The sequence below is a fragment of the Zalophus californianus genome, chromosome 6, assembly GCF_009762305.2.
Source record: "Zalophus californianus isolate mZalCal1 chromosome 6, mZalCal1.pri.v2, whole genome shotgun sequence".
In the NCBI taxonomy this organism is placed as follows: Eukaryota; Metazoa; Chordata; class Mammalia; order Carnivora; family Otariidae; genus Zalophus; species Zalophus californianus.
In genome coordinates, this window is record NC_045600.1 from 91,248,529 (window position 1) to 91,275,204 (window position 26,676).

The following is a 26,676-nucleotide window of genomic DNA, read 5'->3' on the forward strand; positions in this document are numbered from 1 at the left end:
CAAACCCACAGGCACATATCTAAATAAAGCAATAGCAAACAGAATCTAGTAGCACACTGAGAAAATAGCTTAACACAACAAGTGACATTTATTTACAGAAACCATGCGTGGATGACAAACCAACAGAAAAATGGGTAAAGATGAAATATAATAAACTATTAAAAATATAAAAAGATGTCCAACCTCGCTCATAAGATAAATTAGAACTAGAACCATACTGACATATCATTTCACATAGTCTTGTCAAATATCAAAAACTCTGACAAAACGTCGTGTTGGTAAGGGTGGGGAAAACCACTCTTGTACATTGTTTGTGGCAGGATAAATTGGTAAAAATTTTAAAGACAATGGCAGTATTTATCAATTACAAATGCACATACCTTTTGATTTAGCAATTTCATTTTCCAGTTCCACTAATCTAGAAAGATCTCAAATATATCACTGAGAAAGAAAGTTAAGAATGGTATAGATAGTATGCTACTGCCTACATAAAAAGTGGAGAAAAATACTTCCTTGTATACACAGAAATATCTCTAAAAGAATAATAAAAAAAGGAAACTCTGTAGTTGAGAGACCTCCATAGAAGGGATTTTGAACCATATGAATCTATTTTTTAAAAGTTATATATTAAATATTTCATCTGGTCACAGTGGAAATCAGTCCTCCAGGAACTCATCATTTTAAAAACACATGTACAATTTGAAATTAAAAGGGAGAATGAAATTTGTCACCTCCACACCTTAGTTATATCTGTTTTCTGACCCATGTCATCATGAACTTCGCCTGCCAAAACAAAAGTTAAGAATTAATAATAAATGAAATTAAAACTAGATTTAGACATTTAGTTTTAAGGAATACACTTACTGAAGCACCATTACTAGAAGGCATTAGGAGTTCAAATTTAGACTTTTTAGGAGTGGTTCAAACTGTAAGCCTAGACATAGTGATTAACCCAGAGAAATACTCGGGTTTACCCAAGATAGAACTAAAATGCAGTATGCACTGAAACAAAATATAAAGCTCATGATCATGTTCTTCTGTAAATTTTATCGTCCTGCTGTCACATTATCCATGACGTTTGCCAGAGGCAAATTTCTGTTTTCCACTTTATCCCCACAGTTGAGGCATTCAAAATGACATCCTAGACAGACCAATTCTCACCAATGCTAGAGCCTGGTGAGTACATCTCCATCTTGGTTTGGGCCAGATACAGCTGTGTAACATCCAGGCCAATTAGCATGTAAATGTTAAACAGTGTCCATGCCCCCTGCAGTCAGAAAGCATAGCCAAGTATGTGTTAAATATTCAAAAATAATTTTTCTTTGTATAAAGCCAATATATGCTTACTACAGATAAATTGGAAAATACAAGATGTTTACAGTAGAAAATAAAAATTACTAATAGTCCCACCCCCATGGATAACCAGTATTTATAGAGTTTCTTTCGTGCTGTGTGTCTGTGTATATGTGTGTGTGTTTCCATATATTTATCATAGAGTTCAAAAATGTCTGGTTCCTGCTGTTTTTAACCCAAGTGTGAGAATTTCTCTGGTCATCAAGAGTTCTTTGTGAATCTAATTTTGAATGGTTGTATCATATCTACATAGCATAATTTATTTTAGCTTTCTCCTCTTTGGAAGCTTTTAAGATTTTTCTAATTTTTGCTTAGCATTTGAAGATTTAATGCCATTTGCCAAGACTGTATTTCTTGCAAAGATAATAAGAGTTCCTTGCATTAATCCTGTGCTAGGCACTTGTATTATCACTCATCTTCATAATAAACTTGCAAGATGAAGATTTTCACTCCTGTTCTATGGGTGAGGGAACCAAAGAACAGAAATCCATGGGAAGTTACTAAACTGAGGCTAAAAAGTCAGCCTCGTGTGTTTTTGAACCCCAGTCTCTCTCTCTTCACTACATAATGCTATGACCAAGAAAAGCCTCTGATGAATTGGTATTTGCTGTTTTTCTGGAGCACTGGTCTAAATCTGGACCTGTGTGACTGCTGCGTGGGCGGAGTCCCAGAGCCAGGGAATGAAACTCGCCATGCTCCTGGAATTTAAATCTCAAACTCACTGCAGTTATGCTCCAGTCATTGTGCCATAGGCAGTAACTCATAACTGATAAAAATGAAACAAAGCTGTGCCTTCCTGTAAAATGCCTCCCCCGAAGGAAACATGCTTATAAAGTTGGTGATGGAAGTGAAGAAAAGTTAAAGAAGTCAAAGAAAATAAAAGTTTTAAGCTAGAAAAAAAGAAGATTTAGATAAATCAGAGTAGAATATCAAATTTTCCCAAGGCTAGATCTATGATATAAACAAGACCAACTTATAGGAAAAAAAGAAAAAGTGATACTTAAACATGCTGTGAGTGCTTTCGTAAGAATGTATTTTAATGACATCAAAAATGCATTATAAATTATAATGGTATATAAATTAAGTGTTTAAAGAGGTTACTTAAATATTTCAGTTCTGCATTTTACTAGGGAAATTATAAGCCATCATGGGATTTGGAAATTTGCAAAGATCTTGGGATATATATACTTTGTGAAAATCAAGGGCCTTTGCTGAAAAATAGCCCTATGACAAACATCTCTACAAATAAATCCTGGTCCACATGTCTGGTAATTTCCTTGGCATCATTTCCTAGAAGTGGTATTACCATTATTATGTTATTATCAATGTGTGCCATGGCAAAAAAAAAATCCAAAAGATCCTCCAAATTAAAAATATTTCTAATACTCTAAAATTTTCCCATTTAACCTACTCTTTGGGTTTAGCCAGTATTCTTAGAAAGTCTATGAAAATAATGTCAAAAGAAAATTTTTAGGGAAAGTCTCTATTTTATCTATCAGTTTTTATAATAGTGATATGAGAAATGCACAATGTAACTGAGGGCTTATAGAAGTCCAGGTTGGGAATTATCTGGTTCTCACCCAGAAAGGGGGGAAGTGGAGCAGAGGAAAGCTGGGTTACAGGGATGGGGTAGCAAAGGGAGGTGAACAGGCAGGAGAGTATAAAAATTAACTGCTTGTATTTCTTAATTTTTTTCAAGGTTAAATCTTACTTTAAAATATTTGGCAATGTGTGAAGTTTCTCATCAGGAGACAAAGGGAAGTTTTCCCTCTCTTTCTCAGATTTTTCTTGAGATTTCTGTACTGAAAAGCTGGGCACTCAGAGTCTAGTGAAAGGAGATCAGGAATCCAGAGACACCTAACAGAAGCCTTCTGCTGAGCTCCCATGCTTTCAGCTTAAGAATTGTCTGCTAACTGGCCAAAATCATGGTGACAAGGGTCACATATAAATAGAATGCCTGAAAATCCTAATACAGAGCAGGTATCCTGAAAAAAGCATACAAACAGGAATTGGGATATTAATGAAATAGCTTGTCTGGCCACTCAAACCAGCCCTGTGCAGTGTGAATTCTTAGGAATGAATTGCAAATTCTTACAAACATGGGCCCCAACATCAATTCCAGAGCTGTTAGGAAGCAAGTATGAAATACTGTTTTTACCAAGCTAAATCAAGTTACCAAGAACTTGTCCTCCCTTGGATATGGGTCTATTAAGCACCACAGAATACAATCACAGTTAGAGTACCAAACGGAATCTCAGACAGTATCATAGCTAACCCCATCTCTACCCCTGAATGGTAACAAATGCAAAGTTTCATCTCAATTATTCAACATTCATTGAACAAATATTTAGTGGGTGTTTACTATATGTCAAGCACTACATAATTGTGTGCCTGTATTAATAAGAAAGCCAACAATAAGTGGTTTGGTTTTTAAAAATAGAGTTGCTTATGTTCTCAAGGACTACTAACAATATCAGTAAGAAAGAGGAACTGTTTCCCTTACCATAGATTTTCCCATTAATGGAACATTTTTTAAAAGTCATGATGTTTTGAGTGAGGGTGCCTGTTTTGTCAGAGAAAATGTATTCAATCTGGCCCAGTTCCTCATTTAGAGTGGTCGTCCGAGCTTCTGCAGGTGTGGATTTTCCAGAGTAATACATCTTCCGATCCCAGTTTATAAAGTAACTGTGTCCCAGACGAATTACTTCCATACTTCATCCATTAAAATTGAAAAAAAAGAAATGTTCCATCAGTTTCAGAACATACAAAGCTTTGCCAAAGTAAGAAGTCCATCAAAGCCTTCAGAGTGTAAGAGAAAGTGTGAATGCTCCGTCCCCAGGTCCTAGTGACCTTCAGAAGCATCTCAGCAGAGTCTGATCCTGAACCTGCCAAAGTCATTTCCCTGCAACACCATGAAAAAATAGATTTTGCATAAAAGCTTGGGGAATGTTCCATGTGTCACCATTTATATTAAACAAGCCCAGTAGAGATTTCTTGGGTAGCCTAAGTTGGCATTTCTCTTATATATTAGGAGAAACTGACTATGATCAAAGATGTTTGTCAGAAAGAAGATCTAAAGAAAAGTGTTGTTGAGGACTTTCTATTACATTGTTTGATGCATTTCACTTTGCCAAAAGAGGTAGAAGCAGTACTCTGTAAAGCACTAAGCAAACCTAATAGATACTGAGTAAATCTCAATACTGTAATTATTGCTGTTATATTACTGTGCCCCTTTGCCAGGAAAAGAGCATTGTCTCATGATTCAGTGGTAATTTATGACTTTCCAACTCTAGAAGTGGAATTTCTACAGCCAAAGGTATGAACTTTTAAAATCTTGTTCTTATGTAAGGCTAAATCAATTTCCAAAGAGGATAACATTGTAAGTTTCTGTGATTACTGAATTTTATCATTGACTATGTATAATGTATATACATACACATCATACAAATGTTACCAATTTATCACTTGTCTTTTAATTTTGTTTTGACTATTTTTGGCATGAAGAACTTTTCTTTTAAATTGATCAAATTTATCAATTTATAGTTTCTGTTTTGGAAGTTTTGCTTGGATAGACTTTCCCTCTGCCAAGATTATATATACAGACATCTTTATTTTTCTCCTGGTTCTTTACTGAATTTTCCACATTTAATTCCCTGTCATAGTTGGAATTTTTATAAGTATGATGTACATATGAGGTGCTAATTTCAATTTTTACAAAGTTTTTTCATCACCATTTATTGAACAACAAATCCTTTCCTTCACTGTGTTGGGATGCTTCCATGCTACCTATAAATTATTTTCCTCACTAGAATCTACTTTAGGGATTTCAGTTTTATTCTTTAATATGTCACTTAATACATCTCTTATTTTCCTTATTACAGCTTTATAAAATTTGGCAGATCTGGAGGAAAAGATGGTGAAGGAGTAGGGGACCTTTTCCAACCGGTCCGGGAATTGAGCTGGATATCCACCAGACCACTCTGAACATTCATGAAATCAGCCTGAGATGTAAGAAGATAGATCTGGATCTCTACAAACAGAATATCACAGGCAGTTGGTTTCGAGGTATGCAGTGGGGAGCCATGATTCCCAAGGAAGATATTGGAAGATAAACACAGAGGGAGGGAGCCGTGGAGATCTTACACCGTCAGTGAGCGATGGCCTTCCGTGCTGGGGACAGGGCACAGACTTGCAGACCAGTAGCGATGGGGAAAGGACTATAGGGCGGCCCCCCAGACTGAAACCCAGAGCGGTGGGGCTGCACGTGCAAACTGAGGGTGGCTGGTGGTTTTAGAAGCACAGAGGGCAGAAATGTGCCCCGACCTGGGGAGACGAGGACTGGGAGCACTGTGGAGGGGCACACAACCCAGGACGCTGCAGTTTAAAGCAGCACAGACAGAAACGGAGACAGTGTGGCCTGGAGAGGTCATGGAAGAACAGACTGAGATATCTCTGCTCTGTAGCAGAGGGTTGGAAACTATCTCTTCTGCTCTGACACTCGGAAGAGAAGCGGAAAGCCACCAGGGAAAGCCGCCAGAGAACAAAAGCCCCAAAAAACTGGTTTTCACTGAGCCCATCCCCCCCCACACACAGGGGGCAGGGCAACTCTCCCCAAACAGAGCTGCCTCAATAACAACACAGCAGGCCCCTCCCCCAGGAGACAGGTTGGGAGAACAAGAGGCCAGCAACCCTAAGGTCCCTATAAAACAGGTGCATCTTGCTTGGGTTGTGGTCAATAATTTGGACTCTGTACATTCCCTCAACCACCCCTCAACAGAATGATTAGGAGGAACCCCCAAAATAGGAAAGACTCAGAGACTATGTTTCTGCCACAGATTTACAAATGGTTACAGATATAACCAAGATGTCAGAGATGGAATTCAGGGTAGCAACTGTAAAGACAATAGCTAGAATGGAGAAATCGATTAATGGCAACGTAGAGTCTCTAAGGGCAGAAATGAAAGCTGAACTGGCAGAACTTAAAAATGCTATCAATGAGATCCAATCAAGTCTAGATAATCTAACAGCTAGGGTAAGTGAGGCAGAAGAATGAATTAGTGATCTAGAAGACCAATTAATAGACAAGAAGGAAAAAGAGGAGGCCAGGGACAACTCAGAATCCATGAAAACAGAATCAGAGAAATAAGTAACACCATGAAACGTTCCAATGTCAGAATTATCGGGATCCCTGAGGGGGTGGAGAGAGAGGACTAGAAGATATATTTGAGCAAATCATAGGTGAGAACTTCCCTAATCTGGGGAATGAAACAAATAATCGTGGCTTAGAGGCAGAGAGGAACCCTCCCAAGATCAAGGAAAACAGGCCAATGCCCCGGCATGTAATAGTAAAACTCACAAATCTTAGAACCAAGGAAACCATCTTAAGGGCAACTGGGGGAAGAGATTCCTTATGTACAGAGGGAGGAACATCAGAATAACGTCAGACCTATCCACAGAGGGCTGGCAAGACATATTCAGGGTGCTAAATGAGCAGAACATGCAGCCAAGACTACTTTATCTGGCAAGGCTGTCATTTAGAATGGATGGAGAGATCCAGAGCTTCCAAGACTGGCAGAAACTGAAAGAATATGTGACCACTAAGTCGGCCCTGCAAGAAATATTAAGGAGGGGTTCTATAAAAGGAGAAAGACTCCAAGAGTGATATAGGACAGAAATATACAGTGACAATCTATAGAAACAAGGACTTCACAGGCAACATGACAATAAATTCATATCTTTCAATAATCACTAATGTGAATGGCATAAATACTCCCATAAAATGGCACAGGGTTGCAGACTGGATAAAAAGACAGAACCCATCCATCTGCTATCTACAAGAGACTCATTTTGAACTTAAAGATACATCCAGACTGAAAGTGAAGGGATGGAGATCCATCTTCCATACCAACGGACCTCAAAAGAAAGTTGGGGTAGCAATTCTAATATCAGACAAATTAGATTTTAAACTAAAGACTGTAGTTAGAGACACAGAAGGACAATATATCATTTTTAAAGGGTCTATCCAACAAGAAGATCTAACAATTGTAAATATCTATGCCCCCAACATGGGAGCAGCCACCTACATAAGCCAACTGTTAACCAAAATAAAGAGTCATATTGATAATAATACATTAATCGTAGGAGACCTCGATACTCCACTCTCAGCAATGGACAGATCATCTAAGCAGAAAATCAACAAAGAAACAAGAGCTTTGAATGACACACTGGAAAAGATGGACCTCATAGATATATACAGAACATTCCACCCTAAAACAACAGAATACTCATTCTTCTCGAGCGCACATGGAACTTTCTCCAGAATAGACAACATAGTGGGTCACAAATCATGTCTCAACAGATACCAAAAGACTAATATTGTTCCCTGCATATTCTCAGACCATAATGCTTTAAAACTGGAACTCAATCACAAGAACAAATTTGGAAGAAATGCAAACACTTGGAAACTAAAGACACTCTGCTAAAGAATGTCTGGGTCAACCAGGAAATCAAAGAACTTAAACAATTCATGGAAACCAATAAGAACAGAAACCCATCAATCCAAAACATAAGGGATACTGCAAAGGCAGTCCTATGGGAGAAATACATAGCCATCCAAGCCTTACTCAAAAAAAAAAAAAATAGAAAAATCCCAAATTCACCAACTAACTTTACACCTTAAAGAATTAGAGAAAAAGCAACAAAAGATGCCTAAGCCATGCATAAGAAGAGAAATAATTAAGATTAGAGCAAAGATCAATTAATTAGAAACCAGAAACACAGTAGATCAGGTAAACAAAACTGGAAGCTGGTTCTCTGAAAGAATTAATAAGACCGAAAAACCACTGGCCAGACTTATCCAAAAGAAAAGAGAAAGGACCCAAATTAATAAAATTATGAATGAAAGGGGAGAGATCACGATTAACACCAAGGAAATAGAAAAAACTATTAGAAATTATTATCAACAACTATATACCAATAAATTGAGCAACCTGGAAGAAATGGATGCCTTCCTGGAAACCTATAAACTGCCAAGACTGAAACAGGAAGAAACTGACAACCTGAATAGGCCAATAACTAGTAACAAGATTGAAGCAGTGATCAAAAACCTCCCAAAAAACAAGAGTCCAGGGCCTGATGGATTCCCTGAGGAATTCTACCAAACATTCAAAGAAGAAATAATACCTATTCTCCTGAAGTTGTTTCAAAAAATACAAACAGAAGGAAAGCTTCCAGATTCATTCTATGAGGCCAGCATTACCTTAATCCTCAAACCAGGCAAAGACCCCATCAAAAAGAATTTCAGACGGATATCCCTGATGAATAAGGATTCCAAAATTCTCAACAAAATCCTAGCTAATAGGATCCAACAATACATGAAAAGGATCATGCACCACGTGGGATTTATCTCTGGGATGCAAGCGTGGTTCAACATTTGCAAATCAATCAATGTGATAGAACACATTAATAAGAGAGAGAGAAGAACCACATGGTCCTTTCAATTGACGCAGGAAAAGCATCTGACAAAATACAGCATCCTTTCCTGATTAAAACTCTTCAGAGGATAGGGATAGAGGGAACATTACTCAAGTTCATAAAATCCATCTTTGAAAAACCCACAGTGACTATCATCCTCAATGGGGAAAAGCTGAGAGACTTTCCCTTAAGATCAGGAACATGTCAAGGATGCCCACTCTCACCACTATTGTTCAACATAATACTAGAAGTCCTAGCCACAGCAATTAGACAACAAAAGGAAATAAAAAGTACTCAAATTGGCAAAAAAGAAGTCAAACTCTCTCTCTTTGCAGAAGACATGATACTTTATGTAGAAAATCCAAGACTCGGAGGGGGGCGGAGCAAGATGAAGAGGAGTAGGAGACCTGGGTTTTGTCTGGTCTCAGGAATTCAGCTGAATAGGGATCAAACCATTCTGAACACCTATGAACTCAACAGGAGATCAAAGAGGAGAGTAGCAACAACTATCTGAACAGAGAAGCGACCACTTACTGGAAGGTAGGACGTGTGGAGAAGTGAATCCAAGGCGATATTCAAGAGGATAGACGGCAGGGGAGGGGGACTCCATTGGCTGCTTCTGGCAAATGATAGAGCCGCAGAGCACAAAATCAGAACTTTTAGAAGTCAGCTCCGCTGAGGGACGTCACTCCAGTGGCTAAGCGGGAGGTGGAACCCTCGCGGGACAGTGTGGTCTCAGGACTCTCGGGGTCACAGAAAGACCGGGGGTGCCTGAGTGCAGCAGAGCTCCCAAGTATCGGGGCGGGGAAGTCAGCTGCAGAGACAGAGCCAAGGCGCAGGCTCTCAGCTCAGAGTTGCCATAAACTGTGATCTGCAGCCCAGTCGGGCCATTGCTCCTCCAGCAGGGACCCAACAAGAGGCAGAGCTGGGGACACTCCCCTTCCTTCCCTGGGAGGAGTGGCGCAGGAGCGCACCGCAGGGATCTGCTGGGTTTGGAGACTCCACACAGGGTCGGGTGCCAGACATAGAAACACTTGGTCACAGGCCAGGGGAGCATGGAGTGCGGCCAGAGACCAGGGAGATGGGAGTGATTAACTGTTTTTCTCTGGGGGCACACTGAGGAGCGGGGCCCTGAGTTCTCAGCTCCTCTGGGCAGAGAGTGGGAGGCCACCATTTTCACTCTGGTCCTCCAAAGCTGTACCGAGAGCTTGGAGGGAACAAAAGCACCGGAGAGCAAACCCAAGGAGATTGCTTAGGCCGGACGGACAAGGGCGGGGCAATTCCGCCTCCGGCAAAGACATTTGGGAACCACGGCAACAGGCCCCTCCCCCAGAAGATCAGCACGAACAGCCAGCAAGCCAAGACCAAGTTTACCCATCAAGGAGAATGGGAGAACTCCAGCCCTAGGGGAATATTGCACATAGAATTCATGGCTTTTTTTACCATGATTCATTAGTTTTTCAAAGTTGATTTTTTAACTGTTTTCTTCTTTTTTTGAATTTTTCTTTTTCCCTTTTTCAACCAACATCTTATCAATCCCTTTTTTAAAAAATATTTTTTTTATTTTTCATTTTTTAGAGTCATATTTTATCCCTTCATAGTAGTTACCCTTATTTTTGGCATATATATATATAAGTTGTTCTCTCTTTAAAATTTTGAGATACAGTTTCTTCTAACAGATCAAAATATACCCTAAATCACTAGTGTATGGCTTTGTTCTAGTCTCCTGCCTGATCACATTCTCTCCCTTTTTTTTCTTTTCTTCTTTGTTTTTAAATCTTCTTCTTTCTTTTTTCAAACAACTTCTTATCAATTCCTTTTATAAAATATTTTATACTTTTCGTCTTTACAGTTATATTCCATCCCTTCATTGTATCAACCCTTATTGTGTACATACATAAGTCTTCTTCCTTTAAAATATTAGGAGGCACTTTCTTCTAAAAGACCAAAATATGCCCAAAATGTAATGTGTGGCACTGATCTACACACTACTCTGATCATATTTGATCATATTCGGTTTTATTTCTTTTGTTATGTTTCTGTTTGTTTTTATCTTTTTCTTTTTCTTTTTTTCTCTTTCTTTTTTCTTTCTTTCCCTTTCTTTTCCCCTGGTTTCAGGTCTTTTCTGATTTGTATACAGTATATTTGCTGGGGACATAGTTAACCTGTTAGCATTTTGTTCTCTCATTCATCTATTCTCCTCTGGACAAAATGACAAGACAAAAATATCACCTCAGCAAAAAGAACAAGAGGTAGTACCGTCTGCCAGGGACCTACTCAATATGGACATTAGTACGATGTCAGACCTAGAGTTCAGAATCATGACTTTAAAGATACAAGCTGGGCTTGAAAAAAGCATGGAAGTTATTAGAGACACCCTTTCTGGAGAAATAAAAGAACTAAAATCAAACCAAGTTGAAATCAAAAAGGCTACTAATGAGGAGCAATCAAAAATGGAGGCACTAATTGCTAGGATAAATGAGGCAGAAGAGAGAATCAGTGATACAGAAGACCAAATGATGGAAAATAAAGAGGCTGAGAAAAAGAGACATAAACAACTACTGGATCACGAGGGCAGAATTCGAGAGATAAGAGATACGATAAGACGAAACAACATTAGAATAATTGGGATCCCAAAAGAAGAAGAAGGAGAGAGAGGGGCAGAAGGTATATTGGAGCAAATTATAGCAGAGAACTTCCCTAATGTGGGGAAGGAAACAGGCATCAAAATCCAGGAGACACAGAGAACCCCTCTCAAAATCAATAAAAAGAGGTCAACACCCCGACATCTAATAGTAAAACTTACAAAGAGAAAATCCTGAAAGCAGCTCTGGAGAAAAGACATGTAACCTATTTTGGTAGAAATATTAGATTGGCAAGAGACCTAACCACAGAGACCTGGCAGGCCAGAAAGACTAGAATGATATCTTCAGAGCACTAAATGAGAAAAATATGCAGCCAAGAATACTATATCCAGCTAAGCTGTCATTGAAAATAGAAGGAGAGATAAAAGCTTCCAGGACAAACAAAAACTAAAGGAATTTGCAAATACGAAACCAGCCCTACAATAAATATTGAAAGGGGTCCTCTAAGCAAAGAGAGAGCCTAAAAGCAGCATAGATCAGAAAGAAACACAGACAATATAGAGTAACAGTCACCTTACAGGCAATACAAGGCCCTAAATTCATGCCTTTCAATAGTTACCCTGAATGTAAATGGGCTAAATGCCCCAATCAAAAGACAGAGGCTATCAGATTGGATTAAAAAACAAGACCCATCGATATGCTGTCTGCAAGAGACTCATTTTAGACCCAAAGACAACCCCACATTGAAAGTGAGGGGGTAGAAAACCATTTACCATACTAATGGACACCAAAAGAAAGCTGGGGTGGCAATCCTTATGTCAGACAAATTAGATTTTAAAACAAAGACTGTAATAAGAGATGAAGAAGGACACTATATCCTATTTAAAGGGTCTATCCAACAAGAAGATCTAACAATTGTAAATATCTATGCCCCTAACATGGGAGCAGCCAACTATATAAGGCAATTAATAACAAAGGCAAAGAAACACATTGACAACAATAAAATAATGGTGGGAGACTTTAACACCCCCCTGACTGAAATGGACAGATCATCTTAGCAAATGATCAACAAGGAAATAACGACTTTAAATGACACACTGGGCCAAATGGATTTCACAGACATATTCAGAACATTCCATCCCAAAGCAACAGAATACACATTCTTCTCTAGTGCCCATGGACCATTCTCCAGAATAGATCACACGCTAGGTCACAAAAAGGTCTCAACCGGTACCAAAAGATTGGGATTATTCCCTGCATATTTTCAGACGACAATGCTTTGAAACTAGAACTCAATCACAACAGGAAAATCGGAAAGAACTCAAATACATGGAGGCTAAAGAGCATCCTACTAAAGAATGAATGGGTCAACAAAGGAATTAAAGAAGAATTAAAAAAATCATGGAAACCAATGAAAATGAAAACACAACTGTTCAAAATCTTTGGGATACAGCAACTGCAGTCCTGAGAGGAAAGTATATAGCAGTACAAGCCTTTCTCAAGAAACAAGAAAGGTCTCAAAAACTAATGATGTAATATATGGTGATTAACATAACAATAAAAAAATAAAATAAATAAAATAAAATAAGTAGTACATATCAAAAAAAAAAAAAAAGAAACAAGAAAGGTCTCAAATACACAACCTAACCCTACACCTAAAGGAACTGGAGAAAAAACAGCAAATAAAGCCTAAACCCAGCAGGAGAAGAGAAATAATAAAGATCAGAGCAGAAATCAATGAAATGGAAACCAGAAGAACAGTAGAACAGATCAACGAAACTAGGAGCTGGTTCTTTGAAAGAATTAACAAGATTGATAAACCCCTGGCCAGACTTATCAAAAGAAAAGAGAAATGACCCAAATCAACAAACTCATGAATGAAAGAGGAGAGATCACCATCAATGCCAAAGAAATACAAACACTTATAAAAACATATTATGAGCAACCCTATGCCAGCAAATTAGATAACCTGGAAGAAATGGGTGCATTGCTAGAGATGTATCAACTACCAAAACTGAACCAGGAAGAAACAGAAAACCTGAACAGACCTATAACCACTAAGGAAATTGAAGCATTCATCAAAAATCTCCCAACAAACAAAAGCCCAGGGCCAGATGGCTTCCCAGGGGAATTCTACCACACATTTAAAGAAAAATTAACACCTATTCTCCTGAAACTGTTCCAAAAAACAGAAATGGAAGGAAAACTTCCAAACTCATTTTATGAGGCCACCATTACCTTGATCCCCAAACCAGACAAGGACCCCATCAAAAAGGAGAATTACAGACCAATATCCTTGATGAACATGGATGCAAAAATTCTCACCAAAATACTAGCCAATAGGATCCAACAGTATATTAAAAGGATTATTCACCGTGACCAAGTGGGATTTATCCCTGGGCTGCAAGGTTGGTTCAACATCCGCAAATCAATCAACGTGATACAATATATTAACAAAAGAAAGAACAAGAATCATATGATCCTCTCAGTAGATGCAGAAAAAGCATTTGACAAAGTACAGCATCCTTTCTTGATCAAAATTCTTCAGAGTACAGGGATAGAGGGTACAAACCTCAATATCATAAAAGCCATCTATGAAAAACCTACAGCGAATATCATTATCAATGGGGAAAAGCTGAGAGCTTTTCCCCTAAGGTCAGGAACGTGGCAGGGATGTCCACTATCACCACTGCTATTCAACATAGTATTGGAAGTCCTAGCCACAGCAATCAGACAACAAAAAGAAATCAAAGGCATCCAAATTGGCAAAGAAGAAGTCACACTCTCACTCTTTGCAGATGATATGATACTTTATGTGGAAAACCCAAAAGATTCCACCCCAAAACTGCTAGAATTCATACAGGAATTCAGTAAAGTGGCAGGATATAAAATCAATACACAGAAATCAGTGGCATTCCTATACACCAAGACAGAAGAGAGACAAATCAAGGAGTCGATCCCATTTACAATTGCACCCAAAACCATAAGATACCTAGGAATAAATTTAACCAAAGACGCAAAGGATCTGTACTCAGAAAACTATAAAATACTCATGAAAGAAATTGAAGAAGACACAAAGAAATGGAAAAACATTCCATGCTCATGGATTGGAAGAACAAACATTGTGAAGATGTCAATGCTACCTAGAGCAATCTACACATTCAATGCAATCCCCATCAAAATACCATCCACTTTTTTCAAAGAAATGGAACAAATAATCCTAAAATTTGTAGGGAACCAGAAAAGACCCCGAATAGCCAGAGGAATATTGAAAAAGAAAAGCAAAGCTGGCAGCATCACAATTCCGGACTTCCAGCTCTATTACAAAGCTGTCATCATCAAGACAGTATGGTACTGGCACAAAAACAGACACATAGATCAGTGGAACAGAATAGAGAGCGCAGAAATGGACCCTCAACTCTAAGGTCAACTCATCTTTGACAAAGCAGGAAAGAATGTCCAATGGAAAAAAGACAGTCTCTTCAACAAATGGTGTTGGGAAAATTGGACAGCCACATGCAGAAGAATGAAACTGGACCGTTTCCTTACACCACACACAAAATAGACTCCAGATGGTTGAAAGACTTGAACGTGAGACAGGAGTCCATCAAAATCCTAAAGGAGAACACAGGTAGCAACCTCTTCGACCTCAGCCGCAGCAACTTCTTCCTAGAAACATCGCCAAAGGCAAGGGAAGCAAGGGCAAAAATGAACTATTGGGATTTCATCAAGATAAAAAGCTTTTGCACAGCAAAAGAAACAGTCCACAAAACCAAAAGACAACCGACAGAATGGGAGAAAATATTTGCAAATGGCGTATCAGATAAAGGGCTAGTATCCAAAATCTATAAAGAACTTATCAAACTCAACACCCAAAGAACAAATAATCCAATCAAGAAATGGGCAGAAGACATCAACAGACATTCGTCCAAAGAAGACATCCAAATGGCCAACATACACATGAAAAAGTCCTCAACATCACTCAGCATCAGGGAAATCCAAATCAAAACCTCAATGAGATACCACCTCACACCAGTCAGAATGGCTAAAATTAACAAGTCAGGAAACAACAGATGTTGGCGGGGATGCGGAGAAAAGGGAACCCTCCTACATTTTTGGTGGGAATGCAAGCTGGTGCAATCCCTCTGGAAAACAGTATGGAGGTTCCTCAAACATTTGAAAATAGAGCTACCATACGATCCAGCAATTGTACTACTGGGTATTTACCACAAAGATACAAATGTAGGGATCTGAAGGGGTACGTGCACCCCGATGTTTATAGCAGCAATGTCCACAAGAGCCAAACTGTGGAAAGAGCCAAGATGTCCATCGACAGATGAATGGATAAAGAAGATGTGGTATATATACACAATGGAATCTTATGCAGGCTTCAAAAGGAATGAGATCTTGCCATTTGCAACGACGTGGATGGAACTGGAGGGTGTTATGCTGAGTGAAATAAGTCAATCAGAGAAAGACATGTATCATATGACCTCACTGATATGAGGAATTCTTAATCTCAGGAAACAAACTGAGGGTTGCTGCAGTGGTGGGGGGTGGGAGGGATGGGGTGCCTGGGTGATAGACATTGGGGAGGGTATGTGCTATGGTGAGCACTGTGATTGTGCAAGACTGTTGAATCACAGATCTGTACCTTTGAAACAAATAATGCAATATGTGTTAAGAAAAAAAAAGAAGAAGAAGATAGCAGGAGTTGAAGAATGAAGGGGAGTAAATCAGAGGGGGAGACAAACGATGAGAGATGATGGACTCTGAAAAACAAACTGAGGGTTCTAGAGGGGAAGGGGGTGAGGGGATGGGTTAGCCTGGTGATGGGTATTAAAGAGGGCACATTCTCCGTGGAGCACTGGGTGTTATGCACAAACAATGAATCATATTACACTACATCAAAAACTAATGATGTAATATATGGTGATTGACATAACAATAAAAAAAATTTAAAGAAAAAAAATCCCAATGACATTTTTCAAAGTGCTGGAACAAACAATCCTAGTATGGATCAGAAAAGACCCCAAATTGCCAAGGAAATGTTTAAATAGAAAAACAAAGCTGGGGGCATCACGTTGCCTGATTTCAAGCTTTATTACAAAGCAGTGATCACCAAGACATCATGGTACTGGCACAAAAACAGACAGATAGACCAATGGAACAGAATAGAGAACCCAGATATGGACCCTCAACTCTATGGTCAAATAATCTTCGAAAAAGCAGGAAAAAATATGCAATGGAAAAAAGACGGTCTTTTCAATAAATGGTGCTGGGAAAATTGGACAGCTACATACAGAAGAATGAAACTCGACCATTCTCTAACATCATACACAAAGATAAACTCAAAATGTATGAACGACCTCAATTGAGACAGGAATCCATCAAAACCCTAGAGGAGATCATCAGCAATAACCTCTTTGACATCGACCACCGCAACTTCTTTCCAGATACATCTCCAAAGGCTAGTGAAGCAAAAGCAAAAATGAACTTTTGGGACTTCATCAAGATAAAAAGCTTCTGCACAGCAAAGGAAACAGTCAACAAAACAAAGAGGCAACCCACAGAATGGGAGAAGATATTTGCAAATGACACTACAGACAAAGCGCTGATTTCCAAGATCTCTAAAGAACTTCTCAAACTCAACACCCAAAAAACAAATAATCAAGTCAAAAAGTGGGCAGAAAACATAAACAGACATTTCTCCAAAGAAGACATACAAATGGCCCACAGATACATGAAAAAATGTTCATCATCATTAGCCATCAGGGAAATTCAAATCAAAACCACATTGAGATACCACCTTACACCAATTAGAATGGCAAAAATTGACAAAGCAAGAAAGAACAAATGTTGGAGAGGTTGTGAAGAAAGAGGAACCCTCTTACACTGTTGGTAGGAATGCAAGTTGGTACAGCCACTTTGGAAAACAGTGTGGAGGTGCCTCAAAACATTAAAAAGAGAGCTACCCTATGACCCAGCAATTGCACTCCTGGGTATTTACCCCAAAGACACAGATGTAATGAAAAGAAGGGCCATATGCACCCCAATGTTCATAGCAGCAATGTCCACAATAGCCAAAGTGTGGAAAGAGTCGAGATGCCCTTCCACAGATGAATGGATAAAGAAGATGTGGTCCATATATACAATGGAATATGACTCAGCCATCAGAAAGGATGAATACCCAACTTTTACATCAACATGGATGGGACTGGAGGAGATTATGCTCAGTGAAATAAGTCAAGCAGAGAAAGTCAATTATCATATGGTTTCACTTATTTGTGGAACATAAGGAATAGCATGGAGGACATCAGGAGAAGGAAGGGAAAAATGAAGAGGGAGGGATATCAGAGGTTAGATGAACCATGAGAGACGATGGACTCTGAAAAACAAACTGAAGATTCTAGAGGAGAGGAGTGTGGGGGGATGGGTTAGCCTGGTGATGGGTATTAAAGACGGCACGTACTGAATGGAGCACTGGGTGTTATATGAAAACAATGAATCATGGAACACTACATCAAAAACTAATGATGTATTTTATGGTGACTAACATAATAAAATTTAATTTAAAAAATTAAAAATAAATTTAAAAAAATTAAAATTTGGCAATTCCTGGGAGGATATGACACTCATTCTCTTTAAAAATTCTTAGCTGTACTCAGTCATTTATTCTTACTGAAAGAATCAATGTATTCATTTAAGCAAACTTCAGAATCAATGTATCAGCTTTCTCATAAAACTTATTTGAGACTTTTATTAAGTCTACATTAAACTTTTAATTATTGGAAAAGAACTGATATTTTAATATATAAATGCAACTTCAAGGAGAAGGATAAATCTTTCCAGTAATTCAATTTTGAAAAGTACCTCTATTGGTAAAGAGTTTTAGTTTAGTTTTGGTTTGGCTTTGTTTTTTACATAAGTCCATGCCATAGCTTGATAGATGTGTTCCTGGACATTGTATCTTTTTATTGATGAGATCATGGTTTAATTGTTGTTAGCCTAAAGGAGAGTTTTTTTTAACATTAAAAGCTTTTTCTAATAGTAAAAAATGTAATTATGGCACAAAATCAGACATTTAACTGAATTATCTTACAGAGAGCCTCACAGAACTATTCTTTTGGATTTCCTAGATCTATCATCAGATTGTCTATGCTCTTCCTTTCTAATAGGGTTATTACCGTTTCAGGTTCATGTCTTCTTCTGTTCATTGATATTTTGGCCACATGTCTTAGTACATTAACAAGGTCATCCAGAAGAGTAAACACAGTAATGACAATAGCAAGGACCCTTGGCTTATTTCTAATCTTAATGGGAATTAAGCTTTGGTTTTCTCATCTGTAAAGTGAGAACATTAACACTAGCCTGATTATGCTAACTCTGAACATTTGTCTCCTTGAAGACAAAAGATGATACCAAATCCTTTCTAGACATTACATTCTATGCTCCTAATATTTCCCTCTCCAAAAGTGGTATGGTGCCAGTTCATTTTTGAACTATTTAAATGGTAACACTTTTTTTTTCACCTAAACTAGAAATCACACTATGACTCTGTAGAATCCTACAATATAAAAATAAGTAAGTCATATTCTGTATTTGTTTATATATTTTCCTATTATAGTTTACCTGTGTCCCCCAACTTCCCCCCCTACTCACACACACTTCCTTGTAAATTCCTTGCTAGCTTTTCTATTTCAACTTTGTTTTCCTTATTCCATTCACTCAAAAAACATTAGCACTTATAGTGGACCAAGCACAGTGCTTTACCTGTCATAAGCAGTACGTCAGTGTTGAATGAATGAATCCTGATCTTCTATTCCTTAATTTCACCAGTAAGGACATTAAGACCTAGAAGTTAAGTGACTAACCTAAGGCCACACAAATAATTAACCACCAAGACAATTCGAGAATTCAGGCATTTGGTAAAGCCAATGCAGACCTGACCTTGAGAATGGCATTATGCAGGTAACTGTACAAACAATTTGAACTTTCATCTGTCTGGAGGAGAGAGAGCTCCCTGAAAACTCAAAGCAAAATGAATGGAATAGCATTTGATCCTTCTGTGTTATACTTCATACCAATAGAAGTATTGTAAGTTAATTTGAATCCTTAGATCTTAAATTTGTCTGTGGAGTGGAAGGGTATCCTTTTTGTTTGGGAAAGAGGATTTAGGAGAGTCATAGTGGAACATTCAGCTCTTTGTCTTACACTAGCAGAGAAAAGGAAACAAATGTTCAGAGTTAGCATAATCAAGTGCTTAGTGTTTTCTGCCTGAATGCTCAAAGAGCAGGGCTTACGATTCTGCCCATTCGGTGACTAAACAAGCAAAGTCGAAATGAATTCCTATTGCTTTTGAACAAAAAAACACCCAAAATCTAATTCCTTGGGAGTACATGGCCGCATTTCTTAAGATGATGTATTAAAAAACCATAGCTGGGTATGCTTTAATACTACAGTTGAACAAAATGACAGCATAGAAATATCTTACCAACAGCAACATCCTCTGCTCATGTGGAATTGTTAACCATTCAAAGTAAATTCAACACTTTTATCCTCAAGTGACATAAGGTCCCAGTTTATTCTTTGTACCTATTCGAAAGCCTAGAGGAAGCTTTTATAGAAGGCCTTCTCTCCAAAGAGAAAAACCTGAGGGTTCTCTTTTTGTAGGTCTCAGTCTTGAGGATTGAGCAATCTGAAATTCCTTGGAATGCTCTTCCCCTCATGTTGAGATCAGAATCATTGCTTTTGTTTCTTAAGAGGAAAGCTCATATTTACCTTCATCATTACTATGCCTTACAACAGGTACAAAACTCTAGACTCTTTTTTCCTTCTCTTGATGTCTTTACTGAGCAGTAAACCAGACATAGCCTAGGGAGAGAGGAAAAACACTGTACCAAGTGTCAGAAGACTTGGGTTTGGATCTTGGTTCTATCCCTAATCAGCCCCATGAGCCAGAACAAATCATCTCATTTCTGAAAGAAGTTGGGCAATAACTACTTTATAAGGTTGTTGGGAGACATAGGTGGTATTATTTGGTCCAGGAAGGAACTCAGAAATCAATTATTTTAATCCTGCCATTTCACTGAGCAGCACAGAGTTCATAGGCAAACTAAGGCACAGAGAAGCCAAGTGCTTTCTTCAAGGTCATGCAGCTATTTGTGGTCATGCCAAAACCAGAACCTGGGTTTGGACTATTCCAATTAGGTTTTCTTTTCACTACAGCAAGGGACACATTAGAAAGAAAAGGAATGCTAACCTGGGAATCTAGCCTTGACCTCTACAACACCAATCTTTCAAATCATTAAATGAAGAATGCCAACACACTTCAAAGAAAGAACATACACAGAATATACTTCCCTTGTGAGGGCATATGAAACTGCACATGTGCAGATGGTAAGCCACTTTGAGCATTTATTGTTCATTTAGGACATAAAAGGAAAGCTATAAAAGCTGACCATAGCTCTCCTGGCCAAGAGCAGGATTTACTACAGACTTTATAACTGGATACAAGCATGAGAGGTCCTCAGAATCAAAGATGAGCCAGTAGATTACAGTTTAAATAGAGCCTGCTCTGACCACAGCTCCAGAAGGCCCAGAGCAATTTGTGGTGTTGTGGCCACATGCCACTACTTCAAGTCAATTTCCCACAACGTGACATTTCAGTTTCCCGACTGCTATCTCAAACAAGGGTGGATTCTGTGCATTGAACTTCCCTTGCTTCATCATAGCTAGGATTTTGGAAAGAGAGAAAAAGAAGTTTGTAAAGATTAGTGGGGATTTAGAGCCGGTAATTTTTTTGTATTGTTAAAGTACTGGTGATGAGGAATGTCAAACAACCAAGTCTCATCCTGGCTCCAGTGTCTTTGAGATAGTCTGGCGCAGTCTTGGTAGGATTAGGATCAAAAATATCCCAGGTATACACTCTAGGGCCAACTTCTAAGCCTTATCAAATACACACACACAGGGGCGCCTGGGTGGCTCAGTTGGTTAAGCGACTGCCTTCGGCTCAGGTCATGATCCTGGAGTCCCAGGATCGAGTCCCACATTGGGCTCCCTGCTCAGCAGGGAGTCTGCTCCTCCCTCTGACCCTCCCCCTTCTCATGTGCTCTCTCTCTTTCTCATTCTCGCTCTGTCAAATGAATAAATAAAATCTTTAAAAAAAATACACACACACACACACACACACACAGAAATATACATACAAATGTACATATAAAGGCTTATGTGCATGTGTGTTATGTGCGTGTGGGTGTATGTATGGAGAGACAGAGAGAGAAAAAGAGAAATCCTTTTAGCTCTAATTTGTGAGACCAAATCTAGAAATAACAGATGGCATTGCAGTGGGAATTACGACTCATACTTATTTAACAATGGACAAGTACCACCAACTATATTTCAACTTCTTTATGTTATATTTATGAATAATAGGAAAAATTAACATTCCTTAAGCTCTTAGGATGCATCATTCTTTTAAGAGCTTTACAGTCTGTTTACTCTTCAGACAATCCTATTATGTAAAATACTATTTTCTTTACTTTTAAAATCAGGAAACTGAGGCACTGGAAGTGAAATAACTTGCCCAAACTTATGGAGTTACTAAGTGGTGGAACAGAATCCAAATCTCGTGGAGAGGCTGCTGGGAAGATGGCGGAGCAGGATGTCCCTGTGCTGACCGCTTGCCGCGTAGTCGCCTAGAGAGCACCCACGTTGGCATAAATAACCCAAAAAGCAGCCCGAAAACTGGCAGAACAGACTCTCCGCAGCCCGGCATAGACAAGAGGCCACAGCAAAGTAGATCCACCCCCTCTGATCGCTCTTGGCAAGATCCCGTCAAAGTGGTGCCACAAGCCTGGCAGTGTGTGCGCAGCCCAGACAAGGTCAGCACCACTCCAGAGTGCGTCCTGCCCCAGGGAGAGGGGAAGATAACCACACACCCATCTGACTGTGACCCCAGCAGTGGGCTGAGGGCAGGCAGCTGGTCTGACTGCAGGCCCCACCCACCAACAAAAACTTCTCCGAGGATGACACAGGGACAGTGCCTGCAGTTTGGTGCTACTGCATCTCTGGCAAACATCTGGTCTGACTCGACTCAAGCCCGAGGCAGCCCCAGAGCAGCCCACTAACACCACGGGCACCAGACTCTGCCCACAACAGGCAGGGAGCCATCACAGACAACAGGACTGAAGGCAAACACATCCTAGCCACAATGGTAGGACACCCCCTGGAGCAACACAAATAGGAGACACCCCCTGAAGCACCAGGTTCTGGGGAACAGACATTGCACTGCAGGACCTCTTCTTCATAGAGCCACTACTTTCAAGTGCAGGAGATGTAGCTGACTTTCCTAACACAGAAAAACAGACAACACAAGAGACAGAATGAGGAGACAGAGGAATGTGTCCCAAATCAAAGAACAGGACAAAATCAGAGCAGGAGACCTAAGCGAAACGGAGATAATATGTCTGATAGCGAATTTAAAGTAATGCTCATAAAGATTCTCGCTGGAATTGAGGAAGTACTGCAGGACTTCCTTGAGACCCTCCACCAAGAGCTAGGAGATGTAAAAAAGAACCAGCTAGAGCTATTGGATTTACTAAATGGAAATAAAAATAGACCATCTGGAATAAATAGCAAGCAAGAGGAAGTAGAAGAAAGGACCAGCCACCTGGAGGACAGAGTCATGGAAAGCAATCAAGCCGAGCAGATGAGAGGGGGGAAAAATACACAGAATGAAAATAGACCCAGGGAACTGAGCAACGCTGTCAGGCCTAACAGTCACATGATAGGGATCCCAGAAGGAGAAGAGCGAGGAAAGGGGGCAGAAGATTTGTCTGAAGAAATAATAGCTGAAAACTTCCTGAATTTGGGGAAGGAAAGAGAAATCCAGATCCAGGAGGCACAGAGAGCCCCCAACAAAACCAACCCAAAGAGGTCTGCACCAAGACACAAAGTAAATAAGATGGCCAAAAGTAGTGAGAAAGAATTTTAAAAAGCAGCAAGAGAAAGGAAAGCAGGTACATACAAAGGAAACCCCATACGGCTATCAGTGGGTTTTTCAGCAGAAACTCTGCAGGCCAGAAGAAAGTGGCATGATAGATTCCAACTGCTAAAAGGAAAAAATCTACAGCCAAGAATACTCTATCCAGCAAGGCTTTCGTTTAGAATAGAGGGAGTGATCAAGTTTCCCAGAAAAACAAAAATTAAAAGCAAAACCAGCCACGTCCCTGTCACACATGATGCCATTGGCCTGTGGGTCCCAAATTCACGGTCCAGCCACCCTCCTGCCTGAGTCAGCGTGCATGGCCTGTCACCTGCTAAATGCCAAGTCAACACGCCTTCACCTCAGATTGCCAAGGGCTCAAATTGTCACTGTTCCCCTCAAATTTCAGCCCCTGTACCCAAGTTTGTGCACAAAAGTGGGAATAATTATAAGAGCAGAATGAAGCAACCCAAACATCTATTTCTGTGGAATACAGAATGGATAAAAGGAGTGTGCTAGGCTGAGAACATCTCCAAAAAGCACATGAACAATACATACAGCATGATTCTGGTTAGTTAAAAAAAAAACAAAAACCTGGGAGGAATAAAACAAGATGAAACTAGAGAGGGAGACAAACCATAAGAGACTTCTTAAGCATAGGAAAGAAACAGGCTTGCTGGAGGGGAGGTGGGGGGGGATGGGGTGACTGGGTGGTGGGCATGGAGGAGGGCACGTGATGGAATGAGCACGGGTGTTGTATGCAACTGATGAATCACTGAACTCTAAAACTAATAATACACTATATTGTTAATTAATTGAACTTAAAATTAAAAAAAAGGAAACCCCCCCAAAAAAAAGAATCCAAATCTCGTGTCCATCAACAGATGAATGGATAAAGAAGATGTGACGGATACATATATATATATACATATATACATACATACACACACACACACAATGGAACATTATGCAGTCATCAAAAAAAATGAAATCTTGCCATTTGCAACAACGTGGATGGAACTAGAGGGTATTATGCTAAGTGAAATAAGTCAATCAGAGAAAGACAAGTATCATATGATCTCACTGATATGAGGAATTCTTAATCTCAGGAAACAAACTGAGGGTTGCTGGAGTGGTGGGGGTTGGAAGGGATGGGGTGGCTAGGTGATAGACATTGGGGAGGGTATGTGCTATGGTGAGTGCTGTGAAGTGTTTAAGACTTGAATCACAGACCTGTACCTCTGAAACAAATATACATTATATGTTTAAAAAAAAAAAGACAGTAGGAAGGGAAAAATGAAGGGGGGCGGAATCAGAGGGGGAGACGAACAATAAGAGACTATGGACTCCAAGAAACAAACAGGGTTTTAAGAGGAGAGGGGGGTGGGGGGACGGATTAGCCTGGTGATGGGTATTAAAGAGGGCACGTATTGCATGGAGCACTGGGTGTTATACGCAAAAATGAATCATGGAACACAACATCAAAAACTAATGATGTAATGGTGACTAACATAATAAAATAAAATTTATTTAAAAAAAAAAAGAAAAGGGGGAAGTAAAAAAGAATCCAAATCTGGGTATCTGGAGCCAGACTAGTATCAAGGAGTCATCATCACAACAGATGTCCCCAAATATTCTTCCATTTCTTACCCAATATCAACCCAATTCTAACTGATTAGGTTGCATGAGATACTGTAGTCCATGTATTCCAAAGAATAACATCCCTAAGAAACCAAATCAAATCAAGGAGAAAATAAAATGCATTTATTATAATTTGAAAATGTAAAAGTTAAGCAGATTAAGCAGTTTAGTTGCCTCATCCGTAACAGATGTAGCAGATCATAAGCATTTAGAGCAAGACATCTCACTGTCATAATTTTAAAATAAAAATGATTAGAGAACATGATCATGCACGACAGTCTTTCGACAAAAGTGGCTTATCTAAAGTATAAACTCTCATCTTACCTCACATATAATGAAATGGGTACAACTGTATTGAGAATAATAATATATGACCAGAATGTTAAGAATCCTGAGAATATAGTGTTCTTCTCTCCTTCATTCCAAAAGAGGAAAGTTCTGAATTGGTCTCCAACTTGATTCTCCCAGATTGAATTTCCTATTGCAAGAATAATTCCCAAGCATACCAGAAACCCAAATATCTGAAATGAGAATAGAAGTCTGGTTAAGGTTAACTTGAACCGAAAACTCACCATATCAATGCAATCCAGTTACACCCCTAACTCCAAGAAACTGCCATTTGAAAAGCAAGACATGCAAAGCACTTCTTACTTATCATTAATCATACAAGTTTAATATTTTTATGTTGGAACTTGGCTAAATATTTTACATGCATTTTCTCACTTAATTCTCCCACTGATTGTCTGAGATAGGGATAATCATTATTCACATGTTACAAGTCAAAAACAGAACAAAATAAAACAGAAGCACAGAAAAATTATATAACTTATCCATGGTCACAAAGCCAATAACTTCACACCCTTGATTTGCGATGAGTGCATATACGTAAGTGGCTTAAGTAAAGAAAGTCATATGTCCTGACTTGCCCTGGTCAGCCCGCGTTTATATCTGTTGCCCAGATATAATATTGTGTTTCCTCCTTTCACCTTCAAAAGTGCCCCATTTGAATGATAAATTATATGGTCACCCAAGGCACAAAAGCAAAAGGAAGAAAATGTCAGTAATAAAGAACAATCTGGGATTAGTCAAGTCTCTTGGCTACAGATGTAGCTGCACAATCCTTACTTAAGGTCCACAAGAAAAAGAAGCATTAATTAAAATATGGCATGGCATATATGTTTTCCTTTTGAGATTAAAAAAAAATAGTGGGAAGCAACCTGAAAACTGTTAGCCAACTCTTACATTGTGATTAGTACCAGGATTAGCAAAGCAGACATTTTGGAGGCATAGCAACTAGAAAGAGAGCAAGGTCAGTTCCTTGTGAGCCCAAATGCCAGCCTTGGAAAGGAAAGACACGAAGTCAGCAAACAGGTAAGACCTGAGCTGAACAAGGGATTCTGGGGACTTTGCTCTGCCAAGTGTCATACTGTGTTAGGAGCCAAGACCAGCCGCTATAATGAGGAAGGAGTGGGGCTAGGGAACAGGAATGTATTTAACTTCTTATTTCCTCTTTCCTCCAAGAAGGAATATTCAGGCATTCTAGGACTGCTTTCTTCTTTATCCATTCATGAACAAAATATACATATAAGAAGACATTTATGTAGAAAAAATTATGGGAAAACCTGACTTAAAGTACCT

General features: G+C 39.2%; 1 protein-coding gene across 3 annotated transcripts in view; it reads right to left on the minus strand.

The window, feature by feature from the left end:
- The window catches only part of ATP8B4 (ATPase phospholipid transporting 8B4 (putative)), a 288,632-nt gene that overhangs the window by 82,722 nt on the left and 179,234 nt on the right, over positions 1-26,676 (minus strand). For all 3 annotated transcript variants that reach the window (XM_027572559.2, XM_027572558.2, XM_027572557.1), the window contains 3 exons: positions 25,363-25,559; positions 3,857-4,065; positions 740-783 (listed from right to left, as the gene is read on the minus strand). In XM_027572559.2, the coding sequence (XP_027428360.1) occupies positions 740-783; positions 3,857-4,065; positions 25,363-25,559 (450 nt within the window). The remainder of the gene's footprint in view (positions 1-739; positions 784-3,856; positions 4,066-25,362; positions 25,560-26,676) is intronic.